This window comes from Barbatula barbatula (assembly GCF_947034865.1).
Source record: "Barbatula barbatula genome assembly, chromosome: 21".
Taxonomy (NCBI): Eukaryota; Metazoa; Chordata; class Actinopteri; order Cypriniformes; family Nemacheilidae; genus Barbatula; species Barbatula barbatula.
In genome coordinates this window covers 362,819-378,461 of record NC_136784.1, presented here as the reverse complement: position 1 = coordinate 378,461, position 15,643 = coordinate 362,819, and the positions used below count along the sequence as shown (strand labels likewise).

General features: G+C 42.9%; 3 protein-coding genes across 7 annotated transcripts in view; 2 read left to right on the top strand and 1 right to left on the bottom strand.

The window, feature by feature from the left end:
• The first annotated feature begins 2,126 nt into the window (after positions 1-2,126).
• dus3l (dihydrouridine synthase 3-like) lies at positions 2,127-10,571 on the top strand. Of its 2 annotated transcripts, none has more exons than XM_079485189.1 (16): positions 2,127-2,251; positions 5,361-5,475; positions 5,727-5,777; positions 5,855-6,077; positions 6,582-7,001; positions 7,084-7,167; positions 7,985-8,026; positions 8,133-8,285; positions 8,358-8,474; positions 8,557-8,622; positions 8,700-8,810; positions 8,906-9,002; positions 9,130-9,205; positions 9,274-9,462; positions 10,157-10,285; positions 10,370-10,571. In XM_079485189.1, exons 3-16 carry the CDS (start codon positions 5,728-5,730, stop codon positions 10,440-10,442), a joined length of 1,830 nt encoding a protein of 609 aa, XP_079341315.1. In that variant the 5' UTR covers positions 2,127-2,251; positions 5,361-5,475; position 5,727; the 3' UTR covers positions 10,443-10,571. The 2 variants fall into 2 exon arrangements, with proteins under 2 accessions (XP_079341315.1, XP_079341314.1); XM_079485188.1 differs by having other exon boundaries at positions 2,169-2,251; positions 5,693-5,777.
• Positions 2,245-4,293, top strand: mterf1 (mitochondrial transcription termination factor 1). Of its 2 annotated transcripts, none has more exons than XM_079485190.1 (2): positions 2,245-2,397; positions 3,035-4,293. In XM_079485190.1, the coding sequence occupies exon 2, from the start codon at positions 3,052-3,054 to the stop codon at positions 4,174-4,176; it is 1,125 nt and encodes a 374-aa protein (XP_079341316.1). In that variant the 5' UTR covers positions 2,245-2,397; positions 3,035-3,051; the 3' UTR covers positions 4,177-4,293. The 2 variants fall into 2 exon arrangements, with proteins under 2 accessions (XP_079341316.1, XP_079341317.1); XM_079485191.1 differs by having other exon boundaries at positions 2,251-2,485.
• Position 10,572: 1 nt separating the features above from the next.
• Positions 10,573-15,643, bottom strand: part of sema6ca (sema domain, transmembrane domain (TM), and cytoplasmic domain, (semaphorin) 6Ca) — an 8,722-nt gene continuing 3,651 nt past the window's right edge. For all 3 annotated transcript variants that reach the window (XM_079485185.1, XM_079485186.1, XM_079485187.1), the window contains exons 8-18: positions 14,670-14,795; positions 14,450-14,538; positions 14,006-14,223; positions 13,805-13,936; positions 13,563-13,718; positions 13,290-13,463; positions 12,962-13,090; positions 12,731-12,808; positions 12,604-12,662; positions 12,432-12,485; positions 10,573-12,236 (exon numbers count right to left, since the gene is read on the bottom strand). In XM_079485185.1, coding sequence (XP_079341311.1) covers positions 11,194-12,236; positions 12,432-12,485; positions 12,604-12,662; positions 12,731-12,808; positions 12,962-13,090; positions 13,290-13,463; positions 13,563-13,718; positions 13,805-13,936; positions 14,006-14,223; positions 14,450-14,538; positions 14,670-14,795 — 2,258 coding nt within the window. In that variant the 3' untranslated portion in view covers positions 10,573-11,193. The remainder of the gene's footprint in view (positions 12,237-12,431; positions 12,486-12,603; positions 12,663-12,730; positions 12,809-12,961; positions 13,091-13,289; positions 13,464-13,562; positions 13,719-13,804; positions 13,937-14,005; positions 14,224-14,449; positions 14,539-14,669; positions 14,796-15,643) is intronic.

Here is a 15,643-nt window from a genome sequence, read left to right as displayed (position 1 = left end):
ATTTTAGAATATATATATATATATATATATATATATATATATATACATTATATGTGTGTGTGTGTATTGTTGAGTGTACCTGCAGCGGGGGGTGATGTTGGTCTGTTACTCCTGCGGCTGACCGGAGCAGAACAGCTGATGGTTTGACAGATCTTGAATTCCACCCATCTTCTCCTGGACATTCTTCTCTCTCCTCAGATGAAGTGAGCTTCACCTGTGAACTCTGCTGTTGAGTTCTGATGCTCAGAGCTCCAGAAACCTTCAATGTTTGTCTTCTACATTATTCACGTGAGCGTGTCCGGTTCACAAACACCTGCAGAGAGAGAGAGAGACAACTACAGCACTTACTCATGTGAAAATACTTTAGAGAAAGATCTTCTGCAGTCTGTTTGAACATTTAAGTATTATGTATTTTCAAAAAAGACATGTTGATGGGACAGACTAGAGCTTCTGAAGGCTTTTACCGCTGAGAAATACTCTCAACATTCACTAAACTGAATAATAAAACCTCAGAACATCACAAAAACAGGACATTCACGCAGGATGTGTGTGTGCTTTATTATTATTGCTTTTATATGTATTTATGTTTTTCTGTGAATAACACATGTCTGATTTGGTCTTTGATGAGTTCAAAGTTTTTGAGTTCATTTCTTTTGAGATCTCAAGTGTGTTTGTCCAGCTATCTGTGGAAATCTGAGCACAGTTTGAGACATCATCAAGATATTCTCGGAGATTAAGTCTGTCTTTTGCAGGAAAAACATTTGAAAAGAAGATTGTTGCTTTTACAGCTGAGATATTAAACAGATTGAATTGATGATTGTGACTCTTACTGAACAGAAAAGATGCCATTAAAACTGAAAGGTCGTGTCCTAAATGAAGATTTGGAGTATACGAGCAGAGGAAACTCGATCAGTGTTCAGTCACATTGAGAGCGATGTTAATAATAGAAGAGATGTGAGGAGGCTGAATGAAATATTCATGAGACAGGGTCTCATCACCGCACATATGGAGAATGATGCTTGAGAAGAGACCCGTCTCAAGTGCAGTCCTCAGAGAACATCATTACTCAATATATTCAACAGAGCTTTCATTCACTCATCAAACATTTCCTTCATCTTTACATTTACATTTATGCATTTATGCATTTGGCAGATGCTTTCATCCAAAGTGACTTACATTGCATTATCTTATACATTTATACACAGGTATCTGCAATCCCCTGAGATCAAACACACAACCTTGTGCTGTTAACACAATGCTCTTACCACTGAGCTACAGGAAAGCTATAATCTTTAACATACAGTAACCAAAATCATGTCATTTTGAAACTTCTCACACTTTCTCTATGTAACAGAATACAAACACAGGTTTTTAAAAGCTCGAGTAGTCTGGAAAAGCAGCTTTGATCAAACGAGAGACAACGCTCTGATGATACATAAGCACCTCAGTTATTAAAGATCCTTCTATAACTCTATATATTATGTGCTATGTATGGGATAAACCTCTCTGTATCTATATAACAATGTTGTGATGCTGAAATGATCTGTAACCCTTCCTCTGGGGCCGGTTGTTCAAATAGTTTCATCCGGATCAGAATGATCTGGATTTGGAAGTCCCATGTTTTGCTATCCAGGATCAGATAATCCATTTGATTTTTGTGCCAGTTTTTCAAAGCAAACCCGATCCAGAGACACTTTTTCAGGTGACCCAATCTGGAAATGTTTTGCTTATAGTCAATATGTTTTCATGTACAGCTGCTTTGTAACAATGAAAATTGTAAAAGCTCTTTATAAATAAAGCTGACTTGACTTGATTTTTGTCAAGTTTATAAGTTTTATCACAGTTTCTGTTCCTGAACTCCACCCTTCTTCTGGGATCAGTATAATCCTGTTTTTTGGGATCAAAGGAATTCCGGTTTTACTGAAAAGTTTTGAACAACACAAACTGAAAATTTGATCCAAACCAAGATTGGATTTTGTCATTTAATCAAATTCTCAATCCATTGTTGCTTTTGAACAACTCGTGTTTAAGATTTGAACAAGCGGCCCCTGGTGTCGTATTGAAGTCATTACAGCAGGCGGCGCTGTCACGCAATCTGATCGCCACAGACAAACACTGAAGAAGAAGAAGAAGAAGAAGAAGAAGAAGAAGAAGAAGAAGAAGAAGAAGAAGAAGAAGAAGAAGAAGAAGAAGAAGAAGAAGAAGAAGAAGAAGAAGAAGAAGAAAACATACATTCACATGTTTATATCCGGTAGGTGACATAGTTATGAACACTTTCATTTATCTGAAGTGGTTAAGTTATTTAGTTACAGTGAAAGTGAAGCGTGTTTACTTTAACTCTGTTTATGTATTTATGTGAAACGACTCTTTTTAATCAACATAACGTTATATGGATTGGTAAACTACATTTATTGTTTAGCTCTTGGACAAATGTTAAATCCTTTTTTATTTGTTTGGAGTTAAAACGTCTGATAAATGAACAAATGTAAATATGAAGGGTAGCGTGTTGTTCTGTTTTATTTTAATGCTTTTATTAATGGTTAATGTATATTGAACAGTAGATTCTTGTCCTTTTAGAATACCATTTGTAGATAGTTCAATATAATTAAAGTCTTCTTAAAAATGCATCAATGCCACTTAAAGGGACAGTTCACCCCATGTGTTCCAGATCTGTATCAATGCCACACAGAGAAAGATATTTAGAAGATTGTTAGTGACTGAGATTTCTGGGTCACCACTGACTACAGTTCAACACAAAATAAGATATTTTGAATCATTTAGGAAAACAAACCGTTCTGGGGCACTTTTGACTTCCATTTGATTTCTACTATGGTGGTCAATCTCAGTTGCTAGCTTTTATTTTTCAAATATCTTTGTGTTTAACAGAAGAAATACATTTATACAGGTTGGAACAACTAGAGGTTGAGTAATTCATTTTTTTCCATCCTTTGGAATCCTGTTCCAAAGTTGATGTATACAAGTATATATGCACATTCAGCATGTGAGTAAACTGAAGTAATGCGTGTAATATCAGGGACGGAGTGGTGGTGAATGATGGCACAGAAGCGGATTGTTTTGGTCCTGTGGTCCATCGGGACATCCAGCGCTCGCTGTCACACCTTCATTCCGACGTCTGGATACTGCAGCTCCAGTCAAATCATCCAGAAACCTCCTCCGCTTCACTCAGAGAACAAATCTCTTCTGGAGAATCTCTCCAGCATGGGTGTGGACCTCAACATGGCCCGTCGGCGGCAGCCGGGCGTTCTGCGAAAGCTCCTCACCAACGAACAAGGTCTGGCTCAATTCCTGAAAAGTAAAGGTGCCGATCAGGAGACCATCGCCAGCATCATCTCTCGTTTCCCTCGATCCATCACCCGCTCGTGCGAGCACCTGGAGGAACGCTGGAAGCTCTGGAGAAACATCTTCAAAAGCGACAACGAAGTGGTTGAGATTCTGTCGAGGTCACCCGAGTCTTTTTTTCGTTCCAGCGACAATGACAACCTGCAGGAGAACATCACTTTCCTGAGATCTTTGGGAATCACTCCTAAAGATCTGCACCGGCTGCTCACCACAGCACCACGAACGTTCTCCAACAGCGTGGAGCTCAACAGGAACATGGTGGAACTTCTTCAGGGCATTTGCTTGAGTCTGGGTGGAAAAGACCACGAACACTTTGCCAAAACGATCATCTCTAAGAACTTGTACATCCTGATCCGCAGCACCAATCGAGTGAAAGCCAACGTGAACTTTCTGCAGAGCTCGCTGAGATTGAGTAACGCAGAGGCGCTGCTTTTACTGCAGTGTCACGGCGCTCAGATCCTGGACCTGTCACACGAGAGTCTGAAGCGAAACTTTAAGAACCTGCAGGAGAAACTTCAGTCTCTGGGCTGCTGTAAAGGCGACTTTAAGAAGATGATTCTTAACTACTCGCTCGTGCTCTTCATCTCGTCAGAACGTCTGAACGAGAAACTGGACTGTGTGATGGACGCTGGGATTCACATCCATCAGATCATACAGAAACCAAAGGTTCTTGACTTCAGTCTGGACATTCTGAAGCAGCGACTGCAGGATCTCAGAAGACTGGGTTTTGACTTTCAGAAGAACGGCATCGCTGTCTTAGACAGCAGCAAAAAACGCTTCCATGCTAAATTAGAGAGACTGGGTCCTCCAGTCTAACTCTGATGGTTTCTCATTGACTTAAAACATGTACAGCTCTGAATAAAAAAATCCATGTCCACTCTGCACTGCTTATAATGTAGAAATTCTGAACTAATAAATCTCATGCTCAGGAATACTGTCAATGTCTTGTGCTTCATACCGTGGCATTAATATTCAAACTCAACTTATTTTGAGATATTATGAAGTGTGTACTTCTGCTCATTCTGTGGGAGTCATGAGACCATATTTACATGAACACTAGAACGCTCTGTTAGTGAACATCTTGTGGGGTCATCCCAAAAAGGAAAGTAACCCTCACGTACGTCTCTGGATCTGTTTCAAGATGGTGGAATGATCGCCTGTTGCTACAAGATGAGCAGCTCTCTTTAAGAATCATCTTTTATGAATTAACGAGGACACAACACTTAAAACACAGCTCTGACATCAACACCTGACCCATTAATACAGACTTCTATTTCTTTTTCTATCCCTACACACACAGTTTTATTGCACTTATGCGTTGTTGTCCTTACGTTCAAAACTTTGTCTAGTGAAATTTCATTTTTTTTGTTCTGTTGAGCACATAATGAGAGATTCTGAAGAATATATAATGCAAATAGTTCTGGGGCACCTTTGACTATCATTTTCATTTGTCATTATATGGGAGTCAATGATGTCCCAGAAATGTCAGTTGCTAACATTCTTCCAAATATCTTATTCGTTGCTTCTTTGTACAAATGCTCAGATTTACCTTAAAGGGACAGTTCACTCAAAATAAAAATTCTGTCATCTTTTACTCAGGTTGTTTCAAACCTACATACGTTAATTTGTTCTTTTTAACAAAAAGAAAGATATTTGTAAGAATGTGAGCAATGTTCAGATCTATGACATCATCCACAACCATAATAGGACAAAAATATTGTTTTTTTGTTCTGTTGAGCACAAAGTGAGATAGTTCACAGAATTGAAAATCGCAAGCATTCATCCTTAAATCTTTCTCTGTGTTCATCATAACAAAGTGATTCATACAGATATGACATGAAGGTGAAAAAATGATGACTATCACTTTAACTTTATTTGTTAAATCCTAAAGTTGTTTATTTACAGGTTTAAAATGTACTTTCAGATCGCAGAATATAACAATAAAACATTATAATAAATGACACGTGTGTGAAGTATTTTGTTTCGTCGTTACTGTACAGCGCTGAGGCGGAAGTGAGGTGCACGCGCTGTCGAGCTCGTGTTTCCAGCCGGACGCGTTAAAGTGACGCACAGGTTCAGTCCGCATGTACAGAGAGAGAAAACCTTCATCTGCAGGTGAGTGTTGATCAGTTATTATTCATCTACACTGATCTCAGATCCGCACTGTCATTGAGGTTTCATCTTATAATGTCAGTCGGAGTTTATCTTCTCTTTAAGAATCGTGTCTCTCTCTCTTTACCTTTAAAATCAAACAAGACCTTTTTGCCGCTGTACCTTTATGCAAATGAGCTCTGCTGTGATTGGCTGATCTCTGTGTACTACTGTCAATCAGGAGTAAATGTAAATATGGTGTATTGTGCTGTCAGGATGGACTCAGCTGTGGAGGTCGAGAAAGGAGCTGCTGCTATTAAACAACAGTGAGTGTGATGATGATGATGATGATGATGATGATGATGATCTGTACACTGTAACACTGTTGTGAACACATGAACAGATTCCTCACCAGTAAAGAGAACTTCTATGAGTTTCTGGAATCGGGCTGGACGGGTCGAAAGGATGATGACGCAAACACAGGAGAACCGGAGCAGAAGAGAATGAAGCTGGACAAAGATGGAGACGAAAAAGAGAAGAGGAAAATGAGAGGACAGAACAAGTCCAGACCTCACAGAAAACCTCAGAGTTACGAGGACAAAAGATTGTGTCCATCCATCATTCAGGTAATGACCCAAACAGGTTCATGTACAGACTGTTAAAGGGGTCATATGGTGTGAAGACGTGTTTTTTATGTCTTTGGTGTGTTATAAGTTGCTCATGCATGTATTAGACACTTAAAATTGCAAAAGTGAAAGAACGCATCTTTTGTTCAGACACTATCTAAAAGCGAATGCTCACCCAGATCTGCCTGAAACACCTCGTGTAGCCACACCCACACAAATCTACATCAGCCCTCGTGTAGCCACACCCACACAAATCTACATCAGCCCTCGTGTAGCCACACCCACACAAATCTGCATCAGCCCTCGTGTAGCCACACCCACACAAATCTACATCAGCCCTCGTGTAGCCACACCCACGCAAATCTACATCAGCCCTCGTGTAGCCACACCCACACAAATCTACATCAGCCCTCGTGTAGCCACACCCACACAAATCTTGTGTCATATGACCCCTTTAAATGTTGTGTGTGTTTGTGTATTTATTATGGTTCATGTGTTCATCAGGAGCGAGAAACCAAATGTGTGTTTGGCGAGAAGTGTCGCTTCATTCATGACGTGTCGGAGTACATGTCCGGTAAACCCGAGGACCTGGGCGATCAGTGTTACCTGTATAACACCTTCGGCAAATGTCATTACGGGCTCACCTGCAGGTTTGCCAAAGCTCACATCAGCCCGGATCTGAAGAACATCGTGAACGAAGATCTGCACAAATGCTCTGCTGACAAAGAGACGGTCAGAAACAATCTGGACAAAGAGCTCCAGAAACGCCTGCGGAAGAAACAGGTGGCGTTCACGGGAGCCGAGGCTTATCTGAAAACCATCGTCAGAGGAAAGAAACCAGAGAAGAAGAGCACAGATGAGTGTTCAGAGGAAAATCACAGCTGCACAACTACTGATGCTCCTGATGAACAAGAAACACGACAGGTGACACAACATCAAGCGTCACAACACAAATATCAAATCAGGTCAATCAAACACATTGTTTGTGCGTGTGTTTAAACTGCAGGACGACAAAAACGCTCCTGTGAAGACCATGGGCCCGGTAACAGACGATGACATCATCAAGCTGCGACCCTGTGAGAAGAAGCAGGTGTGTTATCACTGAACTAACTCTTGGACAGAGAAACTACATTCAGTGACACTTTAGTTTCTAGTGAGATTCATAAATGTTGTTCATGTTTTTATCATAGACATAATAAATAACTAGACGGCGCTTCGCTCCGCTGCTGCGATACGTCAACGGTGCCGCCATATTGGTGAGGGCAACTGCGCACTAAAAGCCCACTCAGCCCAATAGGAGCCCAATTTTAGAGGATAAAAGATGTTATTTTATTAATCCAGTAAACCCGTTACAGTAGTGAAACACAATGTATGTGATATATTAAAACAAATAACACCGCTGTGCATTAGCAGCATAGTCATATAAAGACGCATTGTTTAGATTTTTCCCAGTGAAAGTGTTCTGATTATGTGCATTTAATCTCCCTTAAAGACCGGGTAAAGAGAAATCATAAACGAAACACTCAGAAGTATATAGTACTGAATTGTGGAGTTAAACTGTTTAACATTTTTTCACCAATTCTTTGTTCAGAATTTTCTGGGCGAGCCTAAAACGGTTTCTCGATGACCGTTCCTTATGACAATAAATACATTTTCAAGTCTAAAACCATCTTTAACTGGAGCCAAAACGTTTCTGTGCTCCACATAAATAGAAGAGTATTGAAATTAGTTGAGAAATGAAACAAGTGTTTTTATCCACCGTTCACTCATAAGTCTGCTTTTGCCCTCACCAATATGGCGGCAGCGTTGATGTAGGATCCCGTGTACAATGAGGCGTCTAAGTAATATAAATATGTCTATGCTTTGTATTATGAAAACAAATCAAACTTGTTCTTTTCTCATCTCAGGTGGATTTCAGAGACAAACTCTATCTGGCTCCACTCACCACGGTACTCTTACATCATCACTGCTGTGTGTTCTGAATTACACGTGTCATGAGCTCTTGTGATGCAGACGCATCTCCTCTCTCTCTCTCTCTCTGTTGTTTTTGATCAGTGTGGGAATCTGCCGTTCCGTCGCATATGTAAGCGTTTCGGAGCGGACATCACGTGCGGTGAAATGGCCATGTGCACGAATCTTCTGCAGGGTCAGGCGTCTGAATGGGCTCTTCTCAAGAGACATCACACTGAAGATCTGTTCGGTGTTCAGGTACACAACACGTTAACACACTGATGTTCTTCTGTTGTTCAGGACGACTAGCATGTGTGTGTTGTGTTGCAGTTGGAAGGTTGTTTTCCAGACAGCATGACCAGATGTGCTGAGCTACTCAATCAAAGCATTGGTGTAGATTTTGTGGATATCAATTCCGGCTGTCCCATCGATCTCGTGTACAAGAAGGTAATCGTGCTCACGTTATAGACCCGTCAGAGTCTCGCGTTGAATTGACATCTTGATGATGAAGTCATCTCTGTTTCTTCAGGGTGGAGGCTGTGGCCTGATGACACGAACCACTAAATTTGAGCAGATCGTGAGGGGGATGAACTCCGTGAGTGTTTGTGTGATGTACGGTTGTCTTCAGGTGTAGCTGTGCTGTTGTCATGTGTGACGTTTGTTCCTCTGCAGGTTCTGGATGTTCCTTTGACTGTGAAGATCCGCACAGGTGTTCATCAGAACTCAAACACTGCACACAAGCTGATCCCAGAACTGAAGAACTGGGGCGTGTCCATGATTACGGTATGATTAATGACATCATCAGGAATCTCTCTTCACTGTAGTCTTGAGGTTTGGCATCTTGTCATTTGCTGTTTTGATGTTTGTCATGTGTGAAGCTGCACGGCAGATCTCGCGAGCAGCGCTACACAAAACTGGCAGACTGGGAATACATCAACACCTGCTCGAATCTCGCCGCTCCCGTGCCGCTGTTCGGTAAAACCATCAATACATCAACCATACGTCACATCGCATTGTCTTCTAGAACTGCATTTTATGTTCAAGTATATATTAAGCAAGACAAATGAGATGAGAAAAGAATGATGGATCTGTGTGTTCGTAGGAAATGGAGATATTTTATCTTATGAAGATGCCATGAAGGCCAGAGAAACGGGCGTCTCAGGAATCATGATCGCCAGGTGAGTCTGACTGCCGCTGCGCTCTCGTAATGAATGAATGTATGACGGACATTGTTTTGTTCCTGTAGGGGAGCTCTGGTCAAGCCGTGGCTCTTCACCGAGATCAAAGAGAACAGACACTGGGATATTTCCTCCAGTGAGCGTCTGGACATCCTCCGTGACTTCACTAACAACGGCCTCGAGCACTGGGGTTCAGATACACAGGGTGTAGAGAAGACCAGAAACTTCCTGCTGGAGTGGCTCTCCTTCCTGTGCAGGTGAGACGCTTGTGTACATCACTGAGTGCGTTGACATGCACAAAAAAAAAAACAGATATCTATCAAAAATCAGCTTCAACAGAAACCAGTATTCACGTGTTTACATGCACCGTAATAAACCGGCAATGCTGAAAACCGCATTTACACGGAAGATTGAGACTTGCCGAGTTTCTCGCGTGCAGTAACGTCACCATCCATAGTCTGTTCAGTCATTAAAAATGCAGCTGGAAACAGTCAGAAGATTGATGTTTATATCTCTTCTCATGTCCGCAGTACCTTCATATGCAACAATAGTTCTTCATTTTGACGTTTCTACATCAACGGCATGATTCCAGAGCGACTTTCATCGCTTTTGGGACTTCAACTACTGCATTTTCAGACATAAACAAAACTGAGATAAATCTGGTCAAGACGTTTATATGCAGCGCAAAGGGCAAAAAACTTCTTCTGCCGATCGGTTTTCGCTTAAGCCATTTATGAGCTTTCCCCGATAAAAGACAAAGCGTTTTACTCGTTTAAATGACCTTACATATATCATCTTATTAAGCAGAATCAGCGTAAGACATGTGCATGTAAACTCAATACTGTTACGGTACCTGAATCTGAAAGGACATGCTGTCGGGTTCTGAAATCAAGAAAGAAATGGACTATATAACCCGTCTTGATATGTTTGAGTGATGATGTGTGGACGCAGATATATTCCAGTGGGTTTGTTGGAGAGACCGCCTCAGAAGATCAATGAGCGTCCTCCCTTCTACATGGGTCGAGATTATCTGGAGTCTCTGATGGCCAGTCAACACGTGGGGGACTGGATCAAAATCAGGTGACGTATTGATGCAGAAACATTGTTAAAACAAGAAGTAAAAGATGGATGACTGTTTGTTTTCATGTGTTGTTGTTCTTGCAGTGAAATGCTGTTGGGTCCGGTGCCTCAAAACTTCAGTTTCTTGCCCAAACACAAAGCAAACGCTTACAAATGAAGATGTGCTGATCACAGTGATGGGTTTTATTTATTGATCTTCATTTCATGCTGGGTTATTCACAACATTAAACTCTACTTTGGTTTATGTCAAGAGTGAATTCTTTTAAATAAACACATTAAAGACCGGAGACTGTGTGTGATTTTTATTTTTCCTGAATGATGAAATAAACTTGATTCTTCAAGCAGTTTGAGTGTCACCTGAGGTGAAATATTCATACATAGTGCTCTTAATAAACAAACATTAACACGACATCATGTGATTCAAAACCTCTGTAAGTCTGCTATTCAACAAACCACCATTAAAGGCACAACAGAGTATGACACGTGTCAGTCATCAGTCAGAGCAGCAGAATGAAGAAGGATTGCACACACGTGACATGATGATTCAGTGCACATCTCACTTCATTCATGTCTCCTCTGACTCAAGTCTTGTTGATGTGTAGATGTTGTGCTGCTTACTGTACGAGCGTGTCTTGTGTTCTCTACAGTGTTCTCAATAATGAAAGTGTGAAAACAGAGAAGTGTTCAGTAATTCACTCAGGAATCAGAGGTCAGCATAACACTCAAAGAAATAACAAAAATCTGCTTTATGTTATGGAGTCGTGGCTATATTTGGAAGAGCACACTGGCAACTTAAATATGTGTGCTAGCTGTGGCATGCTAACGTTCTGTGTGTGTACTTGAATGAACGAAGTCATTTCCACATGCTGAATTAAAACATACAGTAGTGTATCGTGTGCAGTATGCTATCATACCATTCCAAACAGAGTAGTACTGTTCTTAGTCTGTGACCTCTGACCTTCAGCAGTGTTGCGTTGTGTTGCCGGCTGCAGCTGTAGCGCTCTGACGGCGATGTTTATGGGTTTAGGGGGTATCTGTGGTTTCAGGGATGCTGTGCGTCTGATGACAGCCGCCCGCTGGAGGTGAGGAGGCTCACTGAAGCTGTGCTGTCGGGTGAGACGCGCGTCGCTCGGGATCAGAGGTCTGTGAGTCTCATAGATGTTTCCGTTATGTGCTGACAGACGCTGTGGTGTCGATGCTTTCTGGTTAAAACTGTGCTGCCGGGTGGTGGTTACCCCGTTGCCCATTCTGATGAGGACGTGTCGCTGTGAGGCTGGAATCTGCTGAAACATCGCGCCAACAGGCGTCTCTCTGGGTGTTTTCTGAGGGAGGGTTAAGCAGCTGTAATATGATGTCGACTGTATCTGCACCGGCAACAGAGACGAGGTCATCACGGTGATGTCATGTCCCCCTGTCGTACTGTCCCTGCCCACCTCATGCTGTCCACGTTGGAACCAGTCGTCATCAGGAAGAGTTTGTTTTATTTGTGTCGCAGGAAGGTCCTGCTGTTTAAGCGTCAGGGTGGACTGTGGCACTTCAACAGGTGTGGACTTATGGTTTCTCTTCCATTGGCTGTTGAAGATCTTTACACTCTTGATTGGCAGTTCTGGAGTTGAATCAGGGGTGGGCAGCGTGGACACTAGCTCTTCCCCGACAGATGTTCCGTCTGACGCATGTGATGTGATTGGCTGCTGTCTGCAGGGCGGGGCAGAGCTGTAGTTGTGTGAGCCGGTGTCCGGTTTGGGGTCCAGCAGGCGGGTGAGTTTGGAGAGGCTGTCGAGAGCGTGTGGAAGCGTTTCCTCAGGCTCTTGTGCTCGATGTGATCTCTGACACGACATCAGCAGACCCGTCACAAACGCACCCAACACGAACGCTACCAACACACACGCGCCCAACAGAGTGACATGATAACTGCTGCTGTTCATGCTGTCGATATCAGGAAACTTCACACCTACAGACAGAGCCAACACACAGACAAACTAAACTTAGATGTCAAACAGGTTTCAGAAAAGGAAGCTTATGAAACATCTTGTGACAGTCGTCTCTTTGTTCATTAAGATTGTTAAATCTGGCAGGTGAATCATTCTCTCGCTGTACTTGAACAGTAATATTCAGGTTGTGTGTGTGTGTTTGTGTGGACACTGACCAGACGCTGAATCCACTACTGACTTCTGATCAGTTCCTGCCGATGACATCACATCTAAACCCATAAAAAACAAGCAGACACAAACAATCTGTTTCATGAAGGTTTCATTGCGTCTTCAGGAACATTTATCACAACACAATAAAAACACTGCTCAGAGGAGAGTAAAACATACCGGTACATGTGTCCGGTAACTGTGACTGATCACCATCAATGTCCTGCTCAAAACCTGCCCTGATCACACACACACACATGAGGGTAAACACTCTACGTTGATTGGGATGAAATGATGTCATTCTTACTTGAATCCTGGGGCCACGTCAGCACAGCGTCCTGTGCGCAGCCAGATGCAGTATGGGTCATGTGTGGAGATACAGCGACTGAAACAGTAAAATCCACATGTTCTTTACTGGAGTAATGTTTGCTTTCATTGTTTAGTAATCTATGTTCTGTAGCAGCTTGTGTTCAATATACAGCAACCATGAGTCACGTAGAACCCAATGCTGAATATGTGAATCGCATGTGTGTTTGACCTCTTGCAGGTGCTGTGTTTAACGCAGTGGCTCAGAGGAACTCTGATAACGCAGCCGGAAAACGCCACAAACAGAGCATGATGCTCCTTATCCAACTCCAGACCCAACACCCTGCGCTCACCGCTACACCTGTAACACACACACCTGATGAGAGAAGGATGACTGCGAAACATCTGCTGAAGAACAAGCAAAAGAATGGAGAAAAGCTTGTGAGGTTGATGACATCACTACATGTGTTCCCGAGGTGATCTTTTGCGTAAAATGTTGGTCTGGAGTAAAGTGCACGTGACAGTAGTCTCAAGGTCAAAGGTCATAGTCTAGCACTCACTCTGTGGGATTGTAAACATCAATGTCCTCCAGTAGTTTGGAGCCGTGTGTGCTGTTGGGTTGAGTGCTGGTCAGAATCTTCAGAACACGTCCTTCCTCAGAACCCACAAACACCACCGTGCGGTTCTTATGAGGCCCGGCAGCTGTGTCCACAACGATCCGAGTCAGTTTATACCTGAACAATCACAATATGATTTTGTGAACTGCCCATCTAGACATCGTATGTTACTGTTTATACCGCTACAGAATCACATTGTGTGTGTGTGTGTGTTACTGTCTGGCGGTGCTGGTGATCAGTGGTTGGTTGTTGACGGACGACACAGACTCGTCCATCAGTGGGTGTGTCTTAATAAACGACAGCACAGAATCTGGAAACTGTGCTGAGGATGAGAACGAGGATGCAGAACCTTCACCTGCGCATGAACCAGGACTGAACGTAAAAAACACATGTGTGATGAGGGTTGACACATGTACAGCTTAAAGGAACACTGCGTTAACATGGAGTGAGAAACTGACCGCGGTGTGGGCACGTGTTCCTCCGGCACTGACGTCCACACAGAATCACTGTTCTTCTGCTCTTTAAACTTCCCATTAAAAACTCGCTCGATGTCATCCAGATAAAAGCCACAGACGGCTGAACCGGGAATGCTGGGAAACACAGACAGTATGAACACGTGTGTGTAATGAGCGTGTGTGTGAGTATGTGTGTGCGTGTACCTGTTGATCTGTGTGGTGAAGAGGCCGAGCACAGCAGGACGCCGGTTGATCTGCAGTACATCAGTGAGAGACTGCAGCACGTCAAAGTAGAAGAACGTTTCTCCAGGAACTGAGCAGTTCAACCGGGCCTTCAGAAAAGACGCCCAGTACCGATCCAACACACGCGTGGAGCCGCCGCTGTCGTTCTTACACACGCGTGCCACACGTGAATACACCACCTCCACAGTGAGAGAGAGAGACAGACAGAGAGAGGTGTGTTCAAGAGAATGAATTCAACTGTGAATCTGTGCAAAAACACATTTATCAGTCAGAAACATGGACTGGATTTCTCTCATGATCTCAAAAACACTGGTGAGTTGGTGGAGACAGTAATGACAAAAGTGTCCAGAAAACACCAGGTTTCCAATCATCTGAAAATCCACACAAACACAGAAGCGCAGTCACCTTTCCTACCGCCGTGTGTTCTACAGCGATCTCACGGAAGAAGAAATACACGTAGTTGCCGTATTCTACAGCGTGAAGAAAGTGAGGTTCTGTAGAGACGAAGCATGTTTCATGTTTAACATCATGTGGAGAATCATGATGTCTCATTATAACAGACATGATGGTACACTCTCCTCTATAATACACAATCATCATCATACAGTAAGTGTTAATGTGGCACCTCTGAGCCATTTGGAGTCGTATTTGACCGTACGCAGGACAGGTCGTCCCTCTCCTCCTAAACTCCTGTAGATCACAGCATCCCTCGCCTGGAAATCAGTCACTGTGGCTGAATAGAAATGACCACCTGAAGGACGGAGAACAAAATAATGATCACTGAGATTATTCTCTGTCTTTCAGTCCACCGCTTCTATGCAGACACACATTAATAAGCTGCGTCTGGTTTCTTAAGACTGCGTCCTCGTGTCCTCCAGAGGTGTCATCCTCTAGAGCAGTGGTCACCAATCCTGCTCCTGCTCATCTCGGCTCAAACCCAATCAAACACACATGAACTATCTACTCAAGGTGTTCAGGTTGGCTTGATAATTACAGATGGGTGTGCAGAAGCAGGGTTGGAGCTGCAGTCTGCAGGACGGTGGATGTCCAGGAGCAGGGTTGTTGACCATCTGCCTTCTAAGATTGAAGACACAAATGGTAAACTGTTCACATTTAAACACCACATATTTGATCAAAGGTGCAGCGGCTGCTGTTTATTCAAATAACAGACGTTGGCCAACACAAAGAATTGTGGATTATCTCTAGCAACGAACATTTACATTGATGCATTTGGCAGATGCTTTTATCCAAAGCGACTTACATTGCATTATCCTACACATTTGTTTCTAAGTATGTGCGTCCCCTAGGATCCAACCCATGACCTTGGCGTTGCTAGCGCCTGCATGTAACCACTGAGCCGCAGGAAAGCAGAAGGATACACCTCATGTGTCCTCAGAATTTTGGTGAAAGTAGGACGCATTAGAAGGGTGCATACGGAGTGTCCTACCTCCTTTTATGAATGTTGCAGGCTTCAAATGAGACCTTCGGTGGACGCAGGCTTCCCGAACCAGACACAGCTATAGTTTCACATGACTTGTGCCGGTTTATTGTTTGGTCTTCTGACCTGTGCTGACAGTGTGTGTACTGTATATGTGTCTC